General features: G+C 45.2%; 1 protein-coding gene across 1 annotated transcript; it reads right to left on the reverse strand.

The window, feature by feature from the left end:
- LOC149354685 (uncharacterized) lies at window positions 1–27,872 on the reverse strand. The gene is made up of 17 exons (XM_089576020.1): window positions 27,756–27,872; window positions 26,252–26,267; window positions 25,103–25,208; window positions 23,699–23,892; window positions 21,429–21,491; window positions 20,909–20,957; window positions 18,503–18,630; window positions 15,850–15,955; window positions 14,451–14,644; window positions 12,194–12,256; window positions 11,674–11,722; window positions 9,246–9,373; window positions 6,593–6,699; window positions 5,193–5,386; window positions 2,934–2,996; window positions 2,414–2,462; window positions 1–128 (listed from the first exon to the last, which is right to left on the reverse strand). Exons 1-16 carry the CDS (start codon window positions 27,870–27,872, stop codon window positions 2,423–2,425), a joined length of 1,617 nt encoding a protein of 538 aa, XP_089432146.1. The 3' UTR covers window positions 1–128; window positions 2,414–2,422.
- Between the last annotated feature and the right edge of the window lie 39 nt (window positions 27,873–27,911).

Below are 27,911 nucleotides of genomic sequence, written 5' to 3' on the forward strand. Positions count from 1 at the left end.
CATGAGTCGGGATCCTTCCCGATGTTCGGGGTGGTAGAATGAGCCTTGAGAATGGCAAACACCGACTGTGGCTCGTTCTGGGCTGGTCAGAGGGTGCTCGCTCTCTTTGGTGGGCATGCGTTGGGATCCTACAAGACAGAGGGAAACTCAACTGTGATGAAATATTAAAGCGATTTTCGGCAGTGGATATGAGGTGGCAACCAAATTGGCCGCACCCTTTTTGATTAGTCGGACGTACAGTTCGAACTTAATTTTTATGCACTCGGGAAAGGGATATAAAATAGAATGTCTCTGAGCATTGTCACCGTTTCACTCGAGAAAGAAACAACAAAAGAAAAGGAGTAGATGCGACTGATAGTTAATACGAATCAAGCTAAAGCAACAGTTTTCGTTTTGCTTAAAATTATCGTGAAAGCGAGTGCTGCTGTTCAAATTGCCAATACCGAGAAGGCACCGAAGAACAAAACGTCCGGCGCCACAGCCAAAAATGTGACCAGAAGAGAACAGAAAACTGAGGGCGGTGGGCGGACGGGGGGGGGGCCAGGAGCTTTTCATAAACAGGTCGAAGGATGCCGGCACGTTCGACACTGCACTGTGCTCGTAGAACAGGAAAGAATAGAAAAGTAACCTCCAGCACGCTTTACCCGGAGTCCAAAAAAAAATCGCCTTTTTTTTGTGGTCATGAAAGGGCTCCTGTAATCGTCATGTAAGCAGAACTCCGTCACTGGCAATCTGAGTGGCTGGGGCTGCCTTGGCAAGTCAACACTGCGTGCAAGCTTGTGCTGCATGTGTGCAGCGCATGGTTCGCATTTGTGGCACCTAATCTTTGGCACTGGGCGAGTGAAATCGAAATGGGCTTTTGAAATGCGATTGTTTATTTTTCGTGTTTTCTGTACAGTAAGGGGATTAACTGCTGTTTGCACGCACCGATTTCAGCAAATCTACCCTCACTGATGTCTGGCTCATTCTCATGAAGAACCCTGCGCACGCCTATGGATGCTATTCAAAAACTTGTCTAAGCATCTTAGCTGCCGACGCTATACAGGCACTCATGATCTCGGCAGCAAGTGCAGGAGCACACGTGTGTACAATTCGGTGCATGGAATATGCGTGATGAGTGACTACTTTCCTCGAGCATCAAAACTGTGAAAATTGGCCAAATAGCCCGACAAAGCCTGGGCGGCTCACTACCACATCTATGGGTCTCAGGCTATGCTAGGAGAGCCACGAGGCCAGTCGGCCACGACAATAAATCTCTCATCCGCTCCGTCGTCAGCAAACAAACAAACAGTTATTGAACGTGAATGAGAGGGAGCGAACGTGAATGAGAGTGAGAGTGAGTGAACATGAGGGTGGTTGAATGGTTGTGAGCACCAGTGAGTCATTGTGAGAGCGAGTGGTCATGACTATGAGTGAGTGGTTGTGAGTGTGAGTGGACATGAGTATAGGTGAGTGTGAGTGGTCATGAGTGTGAGTGAGTGGTTGTATGAGTGGACAAGAGTGCAAGTGTGAGTGAGTGGTTGCGAGTGTGAGAGGACATGAGTGCATGTGTGAGTGAGTGGTTGTGAGTGTGAGCGGACTTGAGTGCGAGTGTGAGTGAGTGGTTGTGAGTGCGAGTGGTCATGAGTGTGAGTGAGTGGTTGTATGAGTGGACAAGAGTGCAAGTGTGACTGAGTGGTTGCGAGTGTGAGAGGACATGAGTGCATGTGTGAGTGAGTGGTTGTGAGTGTGAGCGGACTTGAGTGCGAGTGTGAGTGAGTGGTTGTGAGTGCGAGTGGTCATGAGTGTGAGTGTGTGTGAGTGGTTGTGAGTGTGACTGGTCATGAATGTGAGTGAGCCACCTCTCATGGTGCCGCGGTATGTATTCCAGACATGTCAGCATAACCAACGTATAGAACCACAATGAACTGGAACCACAACAGATAAGGCTCCAGAAGCAAAGGCTCAAAGTTTTGCACTCAATATACACCGCCAGGATAGGCACTGATAAGGGAAAGTACGTGCAAATTAGTTACCCAGCACACTACCCAAGACAATACATCAGCTTTCCGGCGCCCGCCAACAATGGTGACACTAGGCCGCAAAAGCCATACTTTACCCCTAAAAAACAACTTTTGAACCACCGCAGTGCCTCAGTGGTTACGGCGCTCAGCTGCTGACATGAAACATGCGATGTCAGTGCACATTAACAGCCCCAGATATCTGAAATTTCCAGACGCCTTCACTACGGCGTCCCTCATAGCCTGCGTCGCTTTGGGACGTTAAACCAGCATAAACAATCAATTATTTTTTAAAAGTTTTAAAAGTCTGCCCTGAAACTGATGGCATATAACAATGGATGCTTGCAAATGCAGATTTAATGAAATGTCGCCTGCAGCCTTCTTAAAAATAAAATGCTTTGATAGATACTCACCCCTGAAGTTCACACCAAGCAGGCCCACAAATCCTCAATTTCAGGGGAGCTGAAAAGGAAGAAACCCAGACGTGCAAGTTTGAACGCAGCTTTTAATCTATCTTGTATCTGACGAGTTTAATAAAAAGATTAAAGTGCTTAGAATGTAAAAAAATCTCCTAGTTAATAAAGAATGAAACCGTAAAAAGCCATTAAGCCAGTGAAGAGGGCCATTTTTGAAATTGTGAAGTTGTAACATACTCGACGATGTACTGAAAGGCCAGGAGAAAATAACCATGAATTAGCTTCTCTGCACGCTCAAGAAAAAAATGCAATTTCTGTTTGATTATGGCAATAAAAAGGCATTACTTATCAAGTCAGACACAGATATCCTAAAAAAGTTTTAAACAATGAATAGGCACAGCCTTTCCTTGACCTTTTTTGCTGTTTTCATCATTAGTACTGGCAGTGAATTTAAATATATGCAGCACAGCTTCCTATGTCTTCCTCATCACATCTAATATCACTTGTAGGCACTCACATCGGTGGGCATTGTGCCTCTTCCGGTCTCCCCTGGACGCGACGAAGGCATTGCAGACGAGGCCTGCGCAAAATTTAGAACACGACCCTTAAATTTTTGGCTCAGCAGAATGTGACACACAGATGCACAAAAGTCACCCTCCTAGAACAAAACTTCTAAAAAGACTACATACAATTCTTTTGAGTCTCCACACATACCGTTTACTAGAGATCAAATTTGAGCACACACATATCGAGGGCCACTATTAACAAAGAAGACTGACATTTCGCATGAGCGATGGCCCATATATCACTTATGGCAGGAGATTTATTTAATACCTGGCAGCTGTAAGGCATGCCAACAGGAATGCAGCCTTAAGAAAAATGTCATGTAGTCTGTTCGGCTAGTGCAAGAGCTCCGTCCCGTGGCACTGCCCGCTCGTCGTCGTCTTCTACATGGCACAAATTCGTTCTGTCTCACCGATTCGAACCTAGTAAGCATTCGCTGCAGTTTTATTGCAAGAGTGGTACAGCTAGCAGTGATTGCTTTGTTACAAGTGAATTTCACACCATCCATATCACAAATATATAGCGTGCTTTTTTTGGTGAAAAACCAGCAAACGCAGTAAATGACATTTCCCAAAAGAAAGCATGAAGTGACACAAGATGTGCTGCCATGCTCTGACAGATTTTGCCACCATAATAGCATCAGTATTTTTTCTCAGTTTCTAGACTAACACTAACCATCAAGATGACAATTCATCCCCTATCTCTCAGGTGTTTAATAAATACTGGTATTTTAATGTTACAAATTTCAAGCCCTTTTCCAATGCAAAAGAGCAACAGTGAACTTTCGACAGATGGAGCACGTTGTCTAGCATTTAGCCGTTTGGCTCTGCCAGCTTGCCTGTGAGTGTTCACAGCCATATGCAGGCTGTTTCTGCTCCCACTGGTGCATTTCAGCAAGGTAAGAGCTAGATATGCACAATATTAAATTAAATAAATTAATTAAATATTAGGCCAGAGGACAGCTCACTGCATTGAGAATTTCATCGAAGCTGCATAGTGCCTGAAATTTCCACGAGCGAGTATGCATGCAATCAGCTAGCTATACTACTTGTTCAAACGGTGCAGGATTCGTAAGCCCAGTGCTAGACGACAGTAAAATTTGTTCCATACTTTCCAGTCTACAAGCAAATGACAGTTTTTCTGAAAAAAAAAAGTGGCATACAAGCCAAGCTGGTGTACAAGACACCTTTTCAATCAGTATGCACTGTAATGACAAGGTGAGGATGCTTTTTCCAGAAAGTGCAAGAAATTTTGAGGAACCTTTAACCTTTTAAGGACATGATGCGATAGTGTTAATGGGTGCCGTCAGACTCTACTTGATCTCATTAGCATATCATCCAATCACGTGCTGTGCTAATACTACCAGATCACATGAAACACTTTAGCACGCGACACAAGCATAGAGTCTTTCGCGTACTCGTTCCTCAGCGACATGCACTTTGCTTCTCACTTAATCATTGCTCCCCTTAAGGAGTGCCCCCTCTTATCTCACACATACTCAATACACGCAGTTGTAAGCTACCACAATATGTGGAAGACTGCACGAAACACATATAAAACCCTGCTTTAACCAAGCTGTAAAAACATGTCTGCATGCCTAGGGGTGCCGTGTCTGACTCGCAATTCAAGGGTCAAGGGTTCGATTCCCCACTAATTAGTACTCCAATTGTCTTTTCAGTACAGGTCATTTACTTTATACACTCACATTATGTTATGACATTTCAGTCATGGTACCACCTTCCAATCACCAGTTTTCTTATATCCGCCTCAAGTATGAGGCGGCTTGCTCTGTCAGCCGCCTGTTGGCTGACCTGCAATCACACGGGCAGTCTAAATGCGGTTATGCTTAATCGCAGATACCAAAATTACCCGCAAAACGAACTACAAAAAGTTAATTTTTTCCACATGCCATTTCTCACTGGAACAAGCGGCTGGTTGAAGTTGTGAGTGCTCATCGAGATGTATTGTTATAGCTAATCAATGATTTGTGATTTAACTGTTCTTTCAGACCATGGTTTGACCAAATGCACTGCTTGAGCCACCTTTGTGAATCGGGACTACGTTGGCCAGTTTCCACTCATCAGGAACAACGCTGGTCTTTAGTGATTTATTAAACAAAATAACCAAATAGCGGGCAGTCATATCGAAGCATGCCCACAGGACATAGGAAGAAATACATTAATAATAATTCATTAGCAGTAACAGCCCCTACCAGGACAGTGTAGATGGCGTTGATGATGATGATGCTGTGAATGGACTTGGCCGTGTATTTGACAGAGAGCTTGGGCCTCGCATAGTCTGCCGGCGGCAGCAGCAGCGAGTGGGTGGAGGCACCGTCGCTTGCCGAGGCACGCCACTCCATCCCAGAGGTGGGTGGCGGGCTGGCTGCACGCTGCCGCCCACGCTCTGCACAGCAAAAATGATGGGCACGCTCAAGAAAAAAAATTCTGACCCTGGAGCAGGCAATCTCCATTAGGTGGCTGAATGCTGCATTCCCACTTTCAGAGGCGAACGTGACTGAAGCCATTGCAAGCTGAACAGCTTGTCCTAGAAGTCGGGTGTCTATTGTGTATTTCAATGCAAAAAAAATCGTTTTTTCTCTTTTCATTCAGTTTTTTGCGCAGTTTCATGTAATTGCTGCTGTTAAAGCAAAGGGATAAGCAAGCTGAACGCGATTAATGTGAACACCATTTGGAAAACCCTGTAATTTCTGAGAAACAGAGGTTAAAACAGGCATGCAGCTTTCACTCTGCTATGAAGAGCATGCAGTGATGGTCCCAGTGATTGGTTCTGGGGGGGGGGGGGACTTCCGTATATCAAAAAAGAAAAAATATAAACGATTTTTTATTTACACTATTTGTGCAACAATTTTTGGTTTGGTTTATGCGGTTTAACATCCCAAAGCGACTAAGGCTATGAGAGACGCAGTAGTGGAGGGCTCCGGGAATTTCGACCACCTGGGGTTCTTTAACGTGCACTGACATCGCACAGTACACGGGCCTCTAGAATTTCTCCTCCAAAGAAATTCAACCGTCACGGCCGGGATCGAACCCGCGTCTTGCGGGTCAGCAGCCGAGCACCATAACCACTGAGCCACCGCAGCGGCGCAACAATTTTTGTGCAATTTGTTGCTGAAAAATAAATGGCGATTGATAAGATGACAGTTACGTCAATAATATTCATATGTGCCCCGCCGCAGTGGCTCAGTGGTTACGGCGCTCGGCTGCTGACCCGAAGGACGCGGGTTCGATCCCGGCCGCGGCGGCTGAATTTCGATGGAGGCGAAATTCTAGAGGCACGTGTGCTGTGCGACGTCAGTGCCCTGCATGGAGATATTATGTATATAAGTATCGTGTGCTGAGGTTGTCCACACGACTTCGCACCTACTACTAACCACAAAAGGCCATCATGCAAATTTAGCGTGTCCAGTTATAGCCTTTATTCGTAGAGAGTCGGTCGGTGAGTGGGAGCTCAATACACCACTTTAGCAGCGGTCCAGGAGCACTGAATTTGTCCTCCCTTACCCTTGAGACAAGCGGATTCAGTACATGCTGATGCGATGTGTCATACCTTGACATGCACAAAGAACTCATTATTTTATACTTTACTTACCGCTTTTTCAGCCTTTCCCGCTCGAGGAGCTCTCTGTAATAACGTTGTCTTTCTTGTTTTGTTGTCCCGACCAGACATCGAAAGTATGGCAAAGCCAGGGGTGATGTCTGCATAGAAACCATAAAAAATGCTTTTTGCAACGCCAAAAAGCGAAACCTTAAGCACATTTAAAAGGTGCCATTCTGACTTTAAGCGACGATTTTTTGTGCCCCAAATGAAGTGCTATTGCAAAGTGTTGGTAATTCAAATTTTATTTGGATTAACTTATGGAGTTCCGACGTCATTCTGACTGCCTTTTTTTTTCGCGGCAGTGAATATTTCTGATGTGTGCTCTATATTCTACCAAGTCCACTCTCTCTGCATTTCCTAACTTTTTTCTTTCTAAAATTTAGCGAGGGGCTAGGTTCTTCTCCTCCAAGTAGTCAAGCTACAACAGAGGTTAGGCACCCAAAATGAATTGTACCTCATTGTTGTCCCCAATCTGGTTCAGATGCTTTCCATACCAAGTGATTCTGGTCACTTTGCATGCTTTCGAAAATCCACCCCCTCCCACCCCGCATTCTTATCTAACCCTTAATCCTTACACTACTCGTACTACAACAGGTGCCTGGAGCAGCCTAGCACTTCCCTCTGCTAAATAACAAGCACAGGATGTCTGCCAGGTCTTAGCTACTAACACCTGCCAACGAAGTGCCCAGACCCACTGCATGACTTAAGAATTCTCGAATCAGTTACTGTTTATTGTATCCGGGAGCACCCTTTCATTCATGAGAGGGCATTTCTCATAATATCTCAGTTACTTTTTCTGGCCGCCGGTACATTCAGTTGCCCCATGATTTGTGCGTACGCTTAGATACTTGTATATCTCACGTCTAAATACCTTCCAATTCTGATATTCTGATATATAATCATTGGTTTGGTTTGGTTTATTGGGGTTTAACGTCCCAAAGCGACTGAGGCTATGAGAGACGCCGTAGTGACTGATCCACGTCCCGTGGCTTTTGACCCATGTCTACGGCAACGCGCGTTGACAGCTTGAAGCGCGGTCAACAGGACAATGCCACGCTATCTGCAGGCATGAAGACAGTTTGTAAGCGAGGGTACTGAACAGATGGGCCTTGAGGTGACTTTCCTCGAACCTGGGTTTACCAGAGGCAGAAACAACCTGCACCGTGGGAAATCGAGAACGTTTGCAAAGCTCGTGGGAGGAAGAGAGAAAACTCCGAAATCTTGATGGTGAAAAATGTACATATTTGTACAGTGTTCATGGACGTGAGTTGTCTTCTTTCCAAAACCATTGATTGGTCCTGTTGTTCTTTCCCAATTGGTGATTGGTGGCGTTTTCCTTTCACCAGTGATTTATTGGGTGGAGGCTTGTAGAGTTACCTGATTGGTTGCTGTCTCCACCGAGGGCGGGGTCATAGGGTTTCAAACCAGCTATTTCGGCGGGAGCGAGGACTGGTTTCTTCACGTAAAACAACTAGTCAGTCAAATGTAAATAAGTTTTCTCCTTGCTTGTATCTTCCTTTGTTTTATTAATTGTTAATAAAAAAACCTCTCCATAAGTGTCCTCTAGCCACGTGATTGAGCAATATCGAATTTGCAAGACGTCAAGCACCCTTCAATAATAGTCAAACGCAATTTCCCTCTACAAGATTGGTTTGGTTTATGGGGTGTAACGTCCCAAAGCGACTAAGGCTATGAGAGACGCCGTAGTGGAGGGCTCCGGAAATTTCGACCACCTGGGATTCTTTAACGTGCACTGACATCGTACAGTACACGGGCCTCTGCAATTTCTCCTCCAAAGAAATTCTACCGCCGCGGCCGGGATCGAACCCGCGTCTTTCGGGTCAGCAGCCGAGCACCATAACCACTGAGCCACCGCGGCGGCACATACCCGTACTTTGGCTGTCGAGGAGTACAACTATTCTTCCTTCCCACAATAAATGAGCCCACTTCAATTAGAAGGCCCACGGCTAATGATGGTTGTGAATCCTCTAACCAGCAATTTTTGACCCCCCACATAGGTAAGAAATAAAGAATTATCTGTCTTACGTCAAAATCACTGTACTTCAATATAGGCGATGAACAGCCAGAATGAATCTTTCGGGAAAAATCTTAAAAAACAATAGAAACCGCGCCTGGTCACAATAGGTCTCTCTTTGATTGGCCGCATTGAGGACTGAAGTAACTTCTTTATTTAAGGTTTCGCGCCTAATCATTGTTTGTAAATGTTGCTTCTAATGTAATCATTGTAAACACACCGTGAAGAAGGGTGCGGCTTGTTTTATTTAGAAGGTTAGTCGCAACGCAGCAAGTAATTATTTGTCCAGACTACGTTATCTCCTGTTTTTACTATACGCATATATTCCTGAACATTTCACTGAGCGCAAAAATGTTTTAAAACTAAAACGGAAATCGAAGACAGGCATGGAAAAGTGCCTGTAATCTCAAACAGCTACCAAACAGCTATGATTTTCCAAAAGTGCTCTGGTGCAATCTTGCCTAGCAAACACAGTGATAACCCTTATGCTACCGGCGATACACAAAGCGCCAAAGTCGAGGTCCGAAACGATAAGAACACTTCGCGAGAGTTTTCGATTCTGCCGCGAGTGCCTTAACACGAGCTTCAACGTGATCTGTGCGGACATACCATGAGTCGGGATCCTTCCCGATGTTCGGGGTGGTAGAATGAGCCTTGAGAATGGCAAACACCGACTGTGGCTCGTTCTGGGCTGGTCAGAGGGTGCTCGCTCTCTTTGGTGGGCATGCGTTGGGATCCTACAAGACAGAGGGAAACTCAACTGTGATGAAATATTGAAGCGATTTTCGGCAGTGGATATGAGGTGGCAACCAAATTGGCCGCACCCTTTTTGATTAGTCGGACGTACAGTTCGAACTTAATTTTTATGCACTCGGGAAAGGGATATAAAATAGAATGTCTCTGAGCATTGGCACCGTTTCACTCGAGAAAGAAACAACAAAAGAAAAGGAGTAGATGCGACTGATAGTTAATACGAATCAAGCTAAAGCAACAGTTTTCGTTTTGCTTAAAATTATCGTGAAAGCGAGTGCTGCTGTTCAAATTGCCAATACCGAGAAGGCACCGAAGAACAAAACGTCCGGCGCCACAGCCAAAAATGTGACCAGAAGAGAACAGAAAACTGAGGGCGGTGGGCGGACGGGGGGCCAGGAGCTTTTCATAAACAGGTCGAAGGATGCCGGCACGTTCGACACTGCACTGTGCTCGTAGAACAGGAAAGAATAGAAAAGTAAGCTCCAGCACGCTTTACCCGGAGTCCAAAAAAAAATCTCCTTTTTTTTTGTGGTCATGAAAGGGCTCCTGTAATCGTCATGTAAGCAGAACTCCGTCACCGGCAATCTGAGTGGCTGGGGCTGCCTTGGCAAGTCAACACTGCGTGCAAGCTTGTGCTGCATGTGTGCAGCGCATGGTTCGCATTTGTGGCACCTAATCTTTGGCACTGGGCGAGTGAAATCGAAATGGGCTTTTGAAATGCGATTGTTTATTTTTCGTGTTTTCTGTACAGTAAGGGGATTAACTGCTGTTTGCACGCACCGATTTCAGCAAATCTACCCTCACTGATGTCTGGCTCATTCTCATGAAGAACCCTGCGCACGCCTATGGATGCTATTCAAAAACTTGTCTAAGCATCTTAGCTGCCGACGCTATACAGGCACTCATGATCTCGGCAGCAAGTGCAGGAGCACACGTGTAGAATTCGGTGCATGGAATATGCGTGATGAGTGACTACTTTCCTCGAGCATCAAAACTGTGAAAATTGGCCAAATAGCCCGACAAAGCCTGGGCGGCTCACTACCACATCTATGGGTCTCAGGCTATGCTAGGAGAGCCACGAGGCCAGTCGGCCACGACAATAAATCTCTCATCCGCTCCGTCGTCAGCAAACAAACAAACAGTTATTGAACGTGAATGAGAGTGAGCGAACGTGAATGAGAGTGAGCGAACGTGAATGAGAGTGAGAGTGAGTGGACATGAGGGTGGTTGAATGGTTGTGAGCACCAGTGAGTCATTGTGAGAGCGAGTGGTCATGACTATGAGTGAGTGGTTGTGAGTGTGAGTGGACATGAGTATAGGTGAGTGTGAGTGGTCATGAGTGTGAGTGAGTGGTTGTATGAGTGGACAAGAGTGCAAGTGTGAGTGAGTGGTTGCGAGTGTGAGAGGACATGAGTGCATGTGTGAGTGAGTGGTTGTGAGTGTGAGCGGACTTGAGTGCGAGTGTGAGTGAGTGGTTGTGAGTGCGAGTGGTCATGAGTGTGAGTGAGTGGTTGTATGAGTGGACAAGAGTGCAAGTGTGAGTGAGTGGTTGCGAGTGTGAGAGGACATGAGTGCATGTGTGAGTGAGTGGTTGTGAGTGTGAGCGGACTTGAGTGCGAGTGTGAGTGAGTGGTTGTGAGTGCGAGTGGTCATGAGTGTGAGTGTGTGTGAGTGGTTGTGAGTGTGACTGGTCATGAATGTGAGTGAGCCACCTCTCATGGTGCCGCGGTATGTATTCCAGACATGTCAGCATAACCAACGTATAGAACCACAATGAACTGGAACCACAACAGATAAGGCTCCAGAAGCAAAGGCTCAAAGTTTTGCACTCAATATACACCGCCAGGATAGGCACTGATAAGGGAAAGTACGTGCAAATTAGTTACCCAGCACACTACCCAAGACAATACATCAGCTTTCCGGTGCCCGCCAACAATGGTGACACTAGGCCGCAAAAGCCATACTTTACCCCTAAAAAACAACTTTTGAACCACCGCAGTGCCTCAGTGGTTACGGCGCTCAGCTGCTGACATGAAACATGCGATGTCAGTGCACATTAACAGCCCCAGATATCTGAAATTTCCAGACGCCTTCACTACGGCGTCCCTCATAGCCTGCGTCGCTTTGGGACGTTAAACCAGCATAAACAATCAATTATTTTTTAAAAGTTTTAAAAGTCTGCCCTGAAACTGATGGCATATAACAATGGATGCTTGCAAATGCAGATTTAATGAAATGTCGCCTGCAGCCTTCTTAAAAATAAAATGCTTTGATAGATACTCACCCCTGAAGTTCACACCAAGCAGGCCCACAAATCCTCAATTTCAGGGGAGCTGAAAAGGAAGAAACCCAGACGTGCAAGTTTGAACGCAGCTTTTAATCTATCTTGTATCTGACGAGTTTAATAAAAAGATTAAAGTGCTTAGAATGTAAAAAAATCTCCTAGTTAATAAAGAATGAAACCGTAAAAAGCCATCAAGCCAGTGAAGAGGGCCATTTTTGAAATTGTGAAGTTGTAACATACTCGACGATGTACTGAAAGGCCAGGAGAAAATAACCATGAATTAGCTTCTCTGCACGCTCAAGAAAAAAATGCAATTTCTGTTTGATTATGGCAATAAAAAGGCATTACTTATCAAGTCAGACACAGATATCCTAAAAAAGTTTTAAACAATGAATAGGCACAGCCTTTCCTTGACCTTTTTTGCTGTTTTCATCATTAGTACTGGCAGTGAATTTAAATATATGCAGCACAGCTTCCTATGTCTTCCTCATCACATCTAATATCACTTGTAGGCACTCACATCGGTGGGCATTGTGCCTCTTCCGGTCTCCCCTGGACGCGACGAAGGCATTGCAGACGAGGCCTGCGCAAAATTTAGAACACGACCCTTAAATTTTTGGCTCAGCAGAATGTGACACACAGATGCACAAAAGTCACCCTCCTAGAACAAAACTTCTAAAAAGACTACATACAATTCTTTTGAATCTCCACACATACCGTTTACTAGAGATCAAATTTGAGCACACACATATCGAGGGCCACTATTAACAAAGAAGACTGACATTTCGCATGAGCGATGGCCCATATATCACTTATGGCAGGAGATTTATTTAATACCTGGCAGCTGTAAGGCATGCTAACAGGAATGCACCCTTAAGAAAAATGTCATGTAGTCTGTTCGGCTAGTGCAAGAGCTCCGTCCCGTGGCACTGCCCGCTCGTCGTCGTCTTCTACATGGCACAAATTCGTTCTGTCTCACCGATTCGAACCTAGTAAGCATTCGCTGTAGTTTTATTGCAAGAGTGGTACAGCTAGCAGTGATTGCTTTGTTACAAGTGAATTTCACACCATCCATATCACAAATATATAGCGTGCTTTTTTTGTGAAAAACCAGCAAACGCAGTAAATGACATTTCCCAAAAGAAAGCATGAAGTGACACAAGATGTGCTGCCATGCTCTGACAGATTTTGCCACCATAATAGCATCAGTATTTTTTCTCAGTTTCTAGACTAACACTAACCATCAAGATGACAATTCATCCCCTATCTCTCAGGTGTTTAATAAATACTGGTATTTTAATGTTACAAATTTCAAGCCCTTTTCCAATGCAAAAGAGCAACAGTGAACTTTCGACAGATGGAGCACGTTGTCTAGCATTTAGCCGTTTGGCTCTGCCAGCTTGCCTGTGAGTGTTCACAGCCATATGCAGGCTGTTTCTGCTCCCACTGGTGCATTTCAGCAAGGTAAGAGCTAGATATGCACAATATTAAATTAAATAAATTAATTAAATATTAGGCCAGAGGACAGCTCACTGCATTGAGAATTTCATCGAAGCTGCATAGTGCCTGAAATTTCCACGAGCGAGTATGCATGCAATCAGCTAGCTATACTACTTGTTCAAACGGTGCCGGATTCGTAAGCCCAGTGCTAGACGACAGTAAAATTTGTTCCATACTTTCCAGTCTACAAGCAAATGACAGTTTTTCTGAAAAAAAAAGTGGCATACAAGCCAAGCTGGTGTACAAGACACCTTTTCAATCAGTATGCACTGTAATGACAAGGTGAGGATGCTTTTTCCAGAAAGTGCAAGAAATTTTGAGGAACCTTTAACCTTTTAAGGACATGATGCGATAGTGTTAATGGGTGCCGTCAGACTCTACTTGATCTCATTAGCATATCATCCAATCACGTGCTGTGCTAATACTACCAGATCACATGAAACACTTTAGCACGCGACACAAGCATAGAGTCTTTCGCGTACTCGTTCCTCAGCGACCTGCACTTTGCTTCTCACTTAATCATTGCTCCCCTTAAGGAGTGCCCCCTCTTATCTCACACATACTCAATACACGCAGTTGTAAGCTACCACAATATGTGGAAGACTGCACGAAACACATATAAAACCCTGCTTTAACCAAGCTGTAAAAACATGTCTGCATGCCTAGGGGTGCCGTGTCTGACTCGCAATCCAAGGGTCAAGGGTTCGATTCCCCACTAATTAGTACTCCAATTGTCTTTTCAGTACAGGTCATTTACTTTATACACTCACATTATGTTATGACATTTCAGTCATGGTACCACCTTCCAATCACCAGTTTTCTTATATCCGCCTCAAGTATGAGGCGGCTTGCTCTGTCAGCCGCCTGTTGGCTGACCTGCAATCACACGGGCAGTCTAAATGCGGTTATGCTTAATCGCAGATACCAAACTTACCCGCAAAACGAACTACAAAAAGTTAATTTTTTCCACATGCCATTTCTCACTGGAACAAGCTGCTGGTTGAAGTTGTGAGTGCTCATCGAGATGTATTGTTATAGCTAATCAATGATTTGTGATTTAACTGTTCTTTGAGACCATGGTTTGACCAAATGCACTGCTTGAGCCACCTTTGTGAATCGGGACTACGTTGGCCAGTTTCCACTCATCAGGAACAACGCTGGTCTTTAGTGATTTATTAAACAAAATAACCAAATAGCAGGCAGTCATGTCGAAGCATGCCCACAGGACATAGGAAGAAATACATTAATAATAATTCATTAGCAGTAACAGCCCCTACCAGGACAGTGTAGATGGCGTTGATGATGATGATGCTGTGAATGGACTTGGCCGTGTATTTGACAGAGAGCTTCGGCCTCGCATAGTCTGCCGGCGGCAGCAGCAGCGAGTGGGTGGAGGCACCGTCGCTTGCCGAGGCACGCCACTCCATCCCAGAGGTGGGTGGCGGGCTGGCTGCACGCTGCCGCCCACGCTCTGCACAGCAAAAATGATGGGCACGCTCAAGAAAAAAAATTCTGACCCTGGAGCAGGCAATCTCCATTAGGTGGCTGAATGCTGCATTCCCACTTTCAGAGGCGAGCGTGAGTGAAGCCATTGCAAGCTGAACAGCTTGTCCTAGAAGTCGGGTGTCTATTGTGTATTTCAATGCAAAAAAAATCGTTTTTTCTCTTTTCATTCAGTTTTTTGCGCAGTTCTCATGTAATTGCTGCTGTTAAAGCAAAGGGACAAGCAAGCTGAACGCGATAAATGTGAACACCATTTGGAAAACCCTGTAATTTCTGAGAAACAGAGGTTAAAACAGGCATGCAGCTTTCACTCTGCTATGAAGAGCATGCAGTGATGGTCCCAGTGATTGGTTCTGGGGGGGGGGGACTTCCGTATATCAAAAAAGAAAAAATATAAACGATTTTTTATTTACACTATTTGTGCAACAATTTTTGGTTTGGTTTATGCGGTTTAACATCCCAAAGCGACTAAGGCTATGAGAGACGCAGTAGTGGAGGGCTCCGGGAATTTCGACCACCTGGGGTTCTTTAACGTGCACTGACATCGTACAGTACACGGGCCTCTACAATTTCTCCTCCAAAGAAATTCAACCGTCACGGCCGGGATCGAACCCGCGTCTTGCGGGTCAGCAGCCGAGCACCATAACCACTGAGCCACCGCAGCGGCGCAACAATTTTTGTGCAATTTGTTGCTGAAAAATAAATGGAGATTGATAAGATGACAGTTACGTCAATAATATTCATATGTGCCCCGCCGCAGTGGCTCAGTGGTTACGGCGCTCGGCTGCTGACCCGAAGGACGCGGGTTCGATCCCGGCCGCGGCGGCTGAATTTCGATGGAGGCGAAATTCTAGAGGCACGTGTGCTGTGCGACGTCAGTGCCCTGCATGGAGATATTATGTATATAAGTATCGTGTGCTGAGGTTGTCCACACGACTTCGCACCTACTACTAACCACAAAAGGCCATCATGCAAATTTAGCGTGTCCAGTTATAGCCTTTATTCGTAGAGAGTCGGTCGGTGAGTGGGAGCTCAATACACCACTTTAGCAGCGGTCCAGGAGCACTGAATTTGTCCTCCCTTACCCTTGAGACAAGCGGATTCAGTACATGCTGATGCGATGTGTCATACCTTGACATGCACAAAGAACTCATTATTTTATACTTTACTTACCGCTTTTTCAGCCTTTCCCGCTCGAGGAGCTCTCTGTAATAACGTTGTCTTTCTTGTTTTGTTGTCCCGACCAGACTTCGAAAGTATGGCAAAGCCAGGGTGATGTCTGCATAGAAACCATAAAAAATGCTTTTTGCAACGCCAAAAAGCGAAACCTTAAGCACATTTAAAAGGTGCCATTCTGACTTTAAGCGGCGATTTTTTGTGCCCCAAATGAAGTGCTATTGCAAAGTGTTGGCAATTCAAATTTTATTTGGATTAACTTATGGAGTTCCGACGTCATTCTGACTGCCTTTTTTTTTTCGCGGCAGTGAATATTTCTGATGTGTGCTCTATATTCTACCAAGTCCACTCTCTCTGCATTTCCTAACTTTTTTCTTTCTAAAATTTAGCGAGGGGCTAGGTTCTTCTCCTCCAAGTAGTCAAGCTACAACAGAGGTTAGGCACCCAAAATGAATTGTACCTCATTGTTGTCCCCAATCTGGTTCAGATGCTTTCCATACCAAGTGATGCTGGTCACTTTGCATGCTTTCGAAAATCCACCCCCTCCCACCCCGCATTCTTATCTAACCCTTAATCCTTACACTACTCGTACTACAACAGGTGCCTGGAGCAGCCTTGCACTTCCCTCTGCTAAATAACAAGCACAGGATGTCTGCCAGGTCTTAGCTACTAACACCTGCCAACGACGTGCCCAGACCCACTGCATGACTTAAGAATTCTCGAATCAGTTACTGTTTATTGTATCCGGGAGCACCCTTTCATTCATGAGAGGGCATTTCTCATAATATCTCAGTTACTTTTTCTGGCCGCCGGTACATTCAGTTGCCCCATGATTTGTGCGTACGCTTAGATACTTGTATATCTCACGTCTAAATACCTTCCAATTCTGATATTCTGATATATAATCATTGGTTTGGTTTGGTTTATTGGGGTTTAACGTCCCAAAGCGACTGAGGCTATGAGAGACGCCGTAGTGACGGATCCACGTCACGTGGCTTTTGACCCATGTCTACGGCAACGCGCGTTGACAGCTTGAAGCGCGGTCAACAGGACAATGCCACGCTATCTGCAGGCATGAAGACAGTTTGTAAGCGAGGGTACTGAACAGATGGGCCTTGAGGTGACTTTCCTCGAACCTGGGTTTACCAGAGGCAGAAACAACCTGCACCGTGGGAAATCGAGAATGTTTGCAAAGCTCGTGGGAGGAAGAGAGAAAACTCCGAAATCTTGATGGTGAAAAATGTACATATTTGTACAGTGTTCATGGACGTGAGTTGTCTTCTTTCCAAAACGATTGATTGGTCCTGTTGTTCTTTCCCAATTGGTGATTGGTGGCGTTTTCCTTTCACCAGTGATTTATTGGGTGGAGGCTTGTAGAGTTACCTGATTGGTTGCAGTCTCCACCGAGGGCGGGGTCATAGGGTTTCAAACCAGCTATTTCGGCGGGACCGAGGACTGGTTTCTTCACGTAAAACAACTAGTCAGTCAAATGTAAATAAGTTTTCTTCTTGCTTGTATCTTCCTTTGTTTTATTAATTGTTAATAAAAAAACCTCTCCATAAGTGTCCTCTAGCCACGTGATTGAGCAATATCGAATTTGCAAGACGTCAAGCACCCTTCAATAATAGTCAAACGCAATTTCCCTCTACAAGATTGGTTTGGTTTATGGGGTGTAACGTCCCAAAGCGACTAAGGCTATGAGAGACGCCGTAGTGGAGGGCTCCGGAAATTTCGACCACCTGGGATTCTTTAACGTGCACTGACATCGTACAGTACACGGGCCTCTACAATTTCTCCTCCAACGAAATTCTACCGCCGCGGCCGGGATCGAACCCGCGTCTTTCGGGTCAGCAGCCGAGCACCATAACCACTGAGCCACCGCGGCGGCACATACCCGTACTTTGGCTGTCGAGGAGTACAACTATTCATCCTTCCCGCAATAAATGAGCCCACTTCAATTAGAAGGCACACGGCTAATGATGGTTGTGAATCCTCTAACCAGCAATTTTTGACCCCCCACATAGGTAAGAAATAAAGAATCATCTGTCTTACGTCAAAATCACTGGACTTCAATATAGGCGATGAACAGCCAGAATGAATCTTTCGGGAAAAATCTTAAAAAACAATAGAAACCGCGCCTGGTCACAATAGGTCTCTCTTTGATTGGCCGCATTGAGGACTGAAGTAACTTCTTTATTTAAGGTTTCGCGCCTAATCATTGTTTGTAAATGTTGCTTCTAATGTAATCATTGTAAACACACCGTGAAGAAGGGTGCGGCTTGTTTTATTTAGAAGGTTAGTCGCAACGCAGCAAGTAATTATTTGTCCAGACTACGTTATCTCCTGTTTTTACTATACGCATAAATTCCTGAACATTTCACTGAGCGCAAAAATGTTTTAAAACTAAAACGGAAATCGAAGACAGGCATGGAAAAGTGCCTGTAATCTCAAACAGCTACCAAACAGCTATGATTTTCCAAAAGTGCTCTGGTGCAATCTTGCCTAGCAAACACAGTGATAACCCTTATGCTACCGGCGATACACAAAGCGCCAAAGTCGAGGTCCGAAACGATAAGAACACTTCGCGAGAGTTTTCGATTCTGCCGCGAGTGCCTTAACACGAGCTTCAACGTGATCTGTGCGGACATACCATGAGTCGGGATCCTTCCCGATGTTCGGGGTGGTAGAATGAGCCTTGAGAATGGCAAACACCGACTGTGGCTCGTTCTGGGCTGGTCAGAGGGTGCTCGCTCTCTTTGGTGGGCATGCGTTGGGATCCTACAAGACAGAGGGAAACTCAACTGTGATGAAATATTGAAACGATTTTCGGCAGTGGATATGAGGTGGCAACCAAATTGGCCGCACCCTTTTTGATTAGTCGGACGTACAGTTCGAACTTAATTTCTATGCACTCGGGAAAGGGATATAAAATAGAATGTCTCTGAGCATTGTCACCGTTTCACTCGAGAAAGAAACAAAAGAAAAGGAGTAGATGCGACTGATAGTTAATACGAATCAAGCTAAAGCAACAGTTTTCGTTTTGCTTAAAATTATCGTGAAAGCGAGTGCTGCTGTTCAAATTGCCAATACCGAGAAGGCACCGAAGAACAAAACGTCCGGCGCCACAGCCAAAAATGTGACCAGAAGAGAACAGAAAACTGAGGGCGGTGGGCGGACGGGGGGCCAGGAGCTTTTCATAAACAGGTCGAAGGATGCCGGCACGTTCGACACTGCACTGTGCTCGTAGAACAGGAAAGAATAGAAAAGTAAGCTCCAGCACGCTTTACCCGGAGTCCAAAAAAAAATCGCCTTTTTTTTTTGTGGTCATGAAAGGGCTCCTGTAATCGTCATGTAAGCAGAACTCCGTCACCGGCAATCTGAGTGGCTGGGGCTGCCTTGGCAAGTCAACACTGCGTGCAAGCTTGTGCTGCATGTGTGCAGCGCATGGTTCGCATTTGTGGCACCTAATCTTTGGCACTGGGCGAGTGAAATCGAAATGGGCTTTTGAAATGCGATTGTTTATTTTTCGTGTTTTCTGTACAGTAAGGGGATTAACTGCTGTTTGCACGCACCGATTTCAGCAAATCTACCCTCACTGATGTCTGGCTCATTCTCATGAAGAACCCTGCGCACGCCTATGGATGCTATTCAAAAACTTGTCTAAGCATCTTAGCTGCTGACACTATACAGGCACTCATGATCTCGGCAGCAAGTGCGGGAGCACACGTGTGTAGAATTCGGTGCATGGAATATGCGTGATGAGTGACTACTTTCCTCGAGCATCAAAACTGTGAAAATTGGCCAAATAGCCCGACAAAGCCTGGGCGGCTCACTACCACATCTATGCGTCTCAGGCTATGCTAGGAGAGCCACGAGGCCAGTCGGCCACGACAATAAATCTCTCATCCGCTCCGTCGTCAGCAAACAAACAAACAGTTATTGAACGTGAATGAGTGAGCAAACGTGAATGAGAGTGAGAGTGAGTGGACATGAGGGTGGTTGAATGGTTGTGAGCACCAGTGAGTCATTGTGAGAGCGAGTGGTCATGACTATGAGTGAGTGGTTGTGAGTGTGAGTGGACATGAGTATAGGTGAGTGTGAGTGGTCATGAGTGTGAGTGAGTGGTTGTATGAGTGGACAAGAGTGCAAGTGTGAGTGAGTGGTTGCGAGTGTGAGCGGACTTGAGTGCATGTGTGAGTGAGTGGTTGTGAGTGTGAGCGGACTTGAGTGCGAGTGTGAGTGAGTGGTTGTGAGTGCGAGTGGTCATGAGTGTGAGTGAGTGGTTGTATGAGTGGACAAGAGTGCAAGTGTGAGTGAGTGGTTGCGAGTGTGAGAGGACATGAGTGCATGTGTGAGTGAGTGGTTGTGAGTGTGAGCGGACTTGAGTGCGAGTGTGAGTGAGTGGTTGTGAGTGCGAGTGGTCATGAGTGTGAGTGTGTGTGAGTGGTTGTGAGTGTGACTGGTCATGAATGTGAGTGAGCCACCTCTCATGGTGCCGCGGTATGTATTCCAGACATGTCAGCATAACCAACGTATAGAACCACAATGAACTGGAACCACAACAGATAAGGCTCCAGAAGCAAAGGCTCAAAGTTTTGCACTCAATATACACCGCCAGGATAGGCACTGATAAGGGAAAGTACGTGCAAATTAGTTACCCAGCACACTACCCAAGACAATACATCAGCTTTCCGGTGCCCGCCAACAATGGTGACACTAGGCCGCAAAAGCCATACTTTACCCCTAAAAAACAACTTTTGAACCACCGCAGTGCCTCAGTGGTTACGGCGCTCAGCTGCTGACATGAAACATGCGATGTCAGTGCACATTAACAGCCCCAGATATCTGAAATTTCCAGACGCCTTCACTACGGCGTCCCTCATAGCCTGCGTCGCTTTGGGACGTTAAACCAGCATAAACAATCAATTATTTTTTAAAAGTTTTAAAAGTCTGCCCTGAAACTGATGGCATATAACAATGGATGCTTGCAAATGCAGATTTAATGAAATGTCGCCTGCAGCCTTCTTAAAAATAAAATGCTTTGATAGATACTCACCCCTGAAATTCACACCAAGCAGGCCCACAAATCCTCAATTTCAGGGGAGCTGAAAAGGAAGAAACCCAGACGTGCAAGTTTGAACGCAGCTTTTAATCTATCTTGTATCTGACGAGTTTAATAAAAAGATTAAAGTGCTTAGAATGTAAAAAATTCTCCTAGTTAATAAAGAATGAAACCGTAAAAAGCCATTAAGCCAGTGAAGAGGGCCATTTTTGAAATTGTGAAGTTGTAACATACTCGACGATGTACTGAAAGGCCAGGAGAAAATAACCATGAATTAGCTTCTCTGCACGCTCAAGAAAAAAATGCAATTTCTGTTTGATTATGGCAATAAAAAGGCATTACTTATCAAGTCAGACACAGATATCCTAAAAAAGTTTTAAACAATGAATAGGCACAGCCTTTCCTTGACCTTTTTTGCTGTTTTCATCATTAGTACTGGCAGTGAATTTAAATATATGCAGCACAGCTTCCTATGTCTTCCTCATCACATCTAATATCACTTGTAGGCACTCACATCGGTGGGCATTGTGCCTCTTCCGGTCTCCCCTGGACGCGACGAAGGCATTGCAGACGAGGCCTGCGCAAAATTTAGAACACGACCCTTAAATTTTTGGCTCAGCAGAATGTGACACACAGATGCACAAAAGTCACCCTCCTAGAACAAAACTTCTAAAAAGACTACATACAATTCTTTTGAATCTCCACACATACCGTTTACTAGAGATCAAATTTGAGCACACACATATCGAGGGCCACTATTAACAAAGAAGACTGACATTTCGCATGAGCGATGGCCCATATATCACTTATGGCAGGAGATTTATTTAATACCTGGCAGCTGTAAGGCATGCTAACAGGAATGCACCCTTAAGAAAAATGTCATGTAGTCTGTTCGGCTAGTGCAAGAGCTCCGTCCCGTGGCACTGCCCGCTCGTCGTCTTCTACATGGCACAAATTCGCTCTGTCTCACCGATTCGAACCTAGTAAGCATTCGCTGTAGTTTTATTGCAAGAGTGGTACAGCTAGCAGTGATTGCTTTGTTACAAGTGAATTTCACACCATCCATATCACAAATATATAGCGTGCTTTTTTTTGTGAAAAACCAGCAAACGCAGTAAATGACATTTCCCAAAAGAAAGCATGAAGTGACACAAGATGTGCTGCCATGCTCTGACCGATTTTGCCACCATAATAGCATCAGTATTTTTTCTCAGTTTCTAGACTAACACTAACCATCAAGATGACAATTCATCCCCTATCTCTCAGGTGTTTAATAAATACTGGTATTTTAATGTTACAAATTTCAAGCCCTTTTCCAATGCAAAAGAGCAACAGTGAACTTTCGACAGATGGAGCACGTTGTCTAGCATTTAGCCGTTTGGCTCTGCCAGCTTGCCTGTGAGTGTTCACAGCCATATGCAGGCTGTTTCTGCTCCCACTGGTGCATTTCAGCAAGGTAAGAGCTAGATATGCACAATATTAAATTAAATAAATTAATTAAATATTAGGCCAGAGGACAGCTCACTGCATTGAGAATTTCATCGAAGCTGCATAGTGCCTGAAATTTCCACGAGCGAGTATGCATGCAATCAGCTAGCTATACTACTTCAAACGGTGCCGGATTCGTAAGCCCAGTGCTAGACGACAGTAAAATTTGTTCCATACTTTCCAGTCTACAAGCAAATGACAGTTTTTCTGAAAAAAAAAAGTGGCATACAAGCCAAGCTGGTGTACAAGACACCTTTTCAATCAGTATGCACTGTAATGACAAGGTGAGGATGCTTTTTCCAGAAAGTGCAAGAAATTTTGAGGAACCTTTAACCTTTTAAGGACATGATGCGATAGTGTTAATGGGTGCCGTCAGACTCTACTTGATCTCATTAGCATATCATCCAATCACGTGCTGTGCTAATACTACCAGATCACATGAAACACTTTAGCACGCGACACAAGCATAGAGTCTTTCGCGTACTCGTTCCTCAGCGACATGCACTTTGCTTCTCACTTAATCATTGCTCCCCTTAAGGAGTGCCCCCTCTTATCTCACACATACTCAATACACGCAGTTGTAAGCTACCACAATATGTGGAAGACTGCACGAAACACATATAAAACCCTGCTTTAACCAAGCTGTAAAAACATGTCTGCATGCCTAGGGGTGCCGTGTCTGACTCGCAATCCAAGGGTCAAGGGTTCGATTCCCCACTAATTAGTACTCCAATTGTCTTTTCAGTACAGGTCATTTACTTTATACACTCACATTATGTTATGACATTTCAGTCATGGTACCACCTTCCAATCACCAGTTTTCTTATATATAACAACTTTTCAAATCCGCCTCAAGTATGAGGCGGCTTGCTCTGTCAGCCGCCTGTTGGCTGACCTGCAATCACACGGGCAGTCTAAATGCGGTTATGCTTAATCGCAGATACCAAAATTACCCGCAAAACGAACTACAAAAAGTTAATTTTTTCCACATGCCATTTCTCACTGGAACAAGCTGCTGGTTGAAGTTGTGAGTGCTCATCGAGATGTATTGTTATAGCTAATCAATGATTTGTGATTTAACTGTTCTTTCAGACCATGGTTTGACCAAATGCACTGCTTGAGCCACTTTTGTGAATCGGGACTACGTTGGCCAGTTTCCACTCATCAGGAACAACGCTGGTCTTTAGTGATTTATTAAACAAAATAACCAAATAGCAGGGAGTCATATCGAAGCATGCCCACAGGACATAGGAAGAAATACATTAATAATAATTCATTAGCAGTAACAGCCCCTACCAGGACAGTGTAGATGGCGTTGATGATGATGATGCTGTGAATGGACTTGGCCGTGTATTTGACAGAGAGCTTGGGCCTCGCATAGTCTGCCGGCGGCAGCAGCAGCGAGTGGGTGGAGGCACCGTCGCTTGCCGAGGCACGCCACTCCATCCCAGAGGTGGGTGGCGGGCTGGCTGCACGCTGCCGCCCACGCTCTGCACAGCAAAAATGATGGGCACGCTCAAGAAAAAAAATTCTGACCCTGGAGCAGGCAATCTCCATTAGGTGGCTGAATGCTGCATTCCCACTTTCAGAGGCGAGCGTGAGTGAAGCCATTGCAAGCTGAACAGCTTGTCCTAGAAGTCGGGTGTCTATTGTGTATTTCAATGCAAAAAAAATCGTTTTTTCTCTTTTCATTCAGTTTTTTGCGCAGTTCTCATGTAATTGCTGCTGTTAAAGCAAAGGGATAAGCAAGCTGAACGCGATAAATGTGAACACCATTTGGAAAACCCTGTAATTTCTGAGAAACAGAGGTTAAAACAGGCATGCAGCTTTCACTCTGCTATGAAGAGCATGCAGTGATGGTCCCAGTGATTGGTTCTGGGGGGGGGGACTTCCGTATATCAAAAAAGAAAAAATATAAACGATTTTTTATTTACACTATTTGTGCAACAATTTTTGGTTTGGTTTATGCGGTTTAACATCCCAAAGCGACTAAGGCTATGAGAGACGCAGTAGTGGAGGGCTCCGGGAATTTCGACCACCTGGGGTTCTTTAACGTGCACTGACATCGTACAGTACACGGGCCTCTACAATTTCTCCTCCAAAGAAATTCAACCGTCACGGCCGGGATCGAACCCGCGTCTTGCGGGTCAGCAGCCGAGCACCATAACCACTGAGCCACCGCAGCGGCGCAACAATTTTTGTGCAATTTGTTGCTGAAAAATAAATGGAGATTGATAAGATGACAGTTACGTCAATAATATTCATATGTGCCCCGCCGCAGTGGCTCAGTGGTTACGGCGCTCGGCTGCTGACCCGAAGGACGCGGGTTCGATCCCGGCCGCGGCGGCTGAATTTCGATGGAGGCGAAATTCTAGAGGCACGTGTGCTGTGCGACGTCAGTGCCCTGCATGGAGATATTATGTATATAAGTATCGTGTGCTGAGGTTGTCCACACGACTTCGCACCTACTACTAACCACAAAAGGCCATCATGCAAATTTAGCGTGTCCAGTTATAGCCTTTATTCGTAGAGAGTCGGTCGGTGAGTGGGAGCTCAATACACCACTTTAGCAGCGGTCCAGGAGCACTGAATTTGTCCACGTCCTCCCTTACCCTTGAGACAAGCGGATTCAGTACATGCTGATGCGATGTGTCATACCTTGACATGCACAAAGAACTCATTATTTTATACTTTACTTACCGCTTTTTCAGCCTTTCCCGCTCGAGGAGCTCTCTGTAATAACGTTGTCTTTCTTGTTTTGTTGTCCCCACCAGACTTCGAAAGTATGGCAAAGCCAGGGTGATGTCTGCATAGAAACCATAAAAAATGCTTTTTGCAACGCCAAAAAGCGAAACCTTAAGCACATTTAAAAGGTGCCATTCTGACTTTAAGCGGCGATTTTTTGTGCCCCAAATGAAGTGCTATTGCAAAGTGTTGGCAATTCAAATTTTATTTGGATTAACTTATGGAGTTCCGACGTCATTCTGACTGCCTTTTTTTTTTCGCGGCAGTGAATATTTCTGATGTGTGCTCTATATTCTACCAAGTCCACTCTCTCTGCATTTCCTAACTTTTTTCTTTCTAAAATTTAGCGAGGGGCTAGGTTCTTCTCCTCCAAGTAGTCAAGCTACAACAGAGGTTAGGCACCCAAAATGAATTGTACCTCATTGTTGTCCCCAATCTGGTTCAGATGCTTTCCATACCAAGTGATGCTGGTCACTTTGCATGCTTTCGAAAATCCACCCCCTCCCACCCCGCATTCTTATCTAACCCTTAATCCTTACACTACTCGTACTACAACAGGTGCCTGGAGCAGCCTTGCACTTCCCTCTGCTAAATAACAAGCACAGGATGTCTGCCAGGTCTTAGCTACTAACACCTGCCAACGACGTGCCCAGACCCACTGCATGACTTAAGAATTCTCGAATCAGTTACTGTTTATTGTATCCGGGAGCACCCTTTCATTCATGAGAGGGCATTTCTCATAATATCTCAGTTACTTTTTCTGGCCGCCGGTACATTCAGTTGCCCCATGATTTGTGCGTACGCTTAGATACTTGTATATCTCACGTCTAAATACCTTCCAATTCTGATATTCTGATATATAATCATTGGTTTGGTTTGGTTTATTGGGGTTTAACGTCCCAAAGCGACTGAGGCTATGAGAGACGCCGTAGTGACGGATCCACGTCACGTGGCTTTTGACCCATGTCTACGGCAACGCACGTTGACAGCTTGAAGCGCGGTCAACAGGACAATGCCACGCTATCTGCAGGCATGAAGACAGTTTGTAAGCGAGGGTACTGAACAGATGGGCCTTGAGGTGACTTTCCTCGAACCTGGGTTTACCAGAGGCAGAAACAACCTGCACCGTGGGAAATCGAGAATGTTTGCAAAGCTCGTGGGAGGAAGAGAGAAAACTCCGAAATCTTGATGGTGAAAAATGTACATATTTGTACAGTGTTCATGGACGTGAGTTGTCTTCTTTCCAAAACCATTGATTGGTCCTGTTGTTCTTTCCCAATTGGTGATTGGTGGCGTTTTCCTTTCACCAGTGATTTATTGGGTGGAGGCTTGTAGAGTTACCTGATTGGTTGCTGTCTCCACCGAGGGCGGGGTCATAGGGTTTCAAACCAGCTATTTCGGCGGGACCGAGGACTGGTTTCTTCACGTAAAACAACTAGTCAGTCAAATGTAAATAAGTTTTCTCCTTGCTTGTATCTTCCTTTGTTTTATTAATTGTTAATAAAAAAACCTCTCCATAAGTGTCCTCTAGCCACGTGATTGAGCAATATCGAATTTGCAAGACGTCAAGCACCCTTCAATAATAGTCAAACGCAATTTCCCTCTACAAGATTGGTTTGGTTTATGGGGTGTAACGTCCCAAAGCGACTAAGGCTATGAGAGACGCCGTAGTGGAGGGCTCCGGAAATTTCGACCACCTGGGATTCTTTAACGTGCACTGACATCGTACAGTACACGGGACTCTACAATTTCTCCTCCAAAGAAATTCTACCGCCGCGGCCGGGATCGAACCCGCGTCTTTCGGGTCAGCAGCCGAGCACCATAACCACTGAGACACCGCGGCGGCACATACCCGTACTTTGGCTGTCGAGGAGTACAACTATTCTTCCTTCCCGCAATAAATGAGCCCACTTCAATTAGAAGGCACACGGCTAATGATGGTTGTGAATCCTCTAACCAGCAATTTTTGACCCCCCACATAGGTAAGAAATAAAGAATCATCTGTCTTACGTCAAAATCACTGTACTTCAATATAGGCGATGAACAGCCAGAATGAATCTTTCGGGAAAAATCTTAAAAAACAATAGAAACCGCGCCTGGTCACAATAGGTCTCTCTTTGATTGGCCGCATTGAGGACTGAAGTAACTTCTTTATTTAAGGTTTCGCGCCTAATCATTGTTTGTAAATGTTGCTTCTAATGTAATCATTGTAAACACACCGTGAAGAAGGGTGCGGCTTGTTTTATTTAGAAGGTTAGTCGCAACGCAGCAAGTAATTATTTGTCCAGACTACGTTATCTCCTGTTTTTACTATACGCATATATTCCTGAACATTTCACTGAGCGCAAAAATGTTTTAAAACTAAAACGGAAATCGAAGACAGGCATGGAAAAGTGCCTGTAATCTCAAACAGCTACCAAACAGCTATGATTTTCCAAAAGTGCTCTGGTGCAATCTTGCCTAGCAAACACAGTGATAACCCTTATGCTACCGGCGATACACAAAGCGCCAAAGTCGAGGTCCGAAACGATAAGAACACTTCGCGAGAGTTTTCGATTCTGCCGCGAGTGCCTTAACACGAGCTTCAACGTGATCTGTGCGGACATACCATGAGTCGGGATCCTTCCCGATGTTCGGGGTGGTAGAATGAGCCTTGAGAATGGCAAACACCGACTGTGGCTCGTTCTGGGCTGGTCAGAGGGTGCTCGCTCTCTTTGGTGGGCATGCGTTGGGATCCTACAAGACAGAGGGAAACTCAACTGTG

The sequence above is a fragment of the Amblyomma mixtum genome, chromosome 3, assembly GCF_055824585.1.
Source record: "Amblyomma mixtum isolate Tamu chromosome 3, ASM5582458v1, whole genome shotgun sequence".
Lineage (NCBI taxonomy): Eukaryota > Metazoa > Arthropoda > Arachnida > Ixodida > Ixodidae > Amblyomma > Amblyomma mixtum.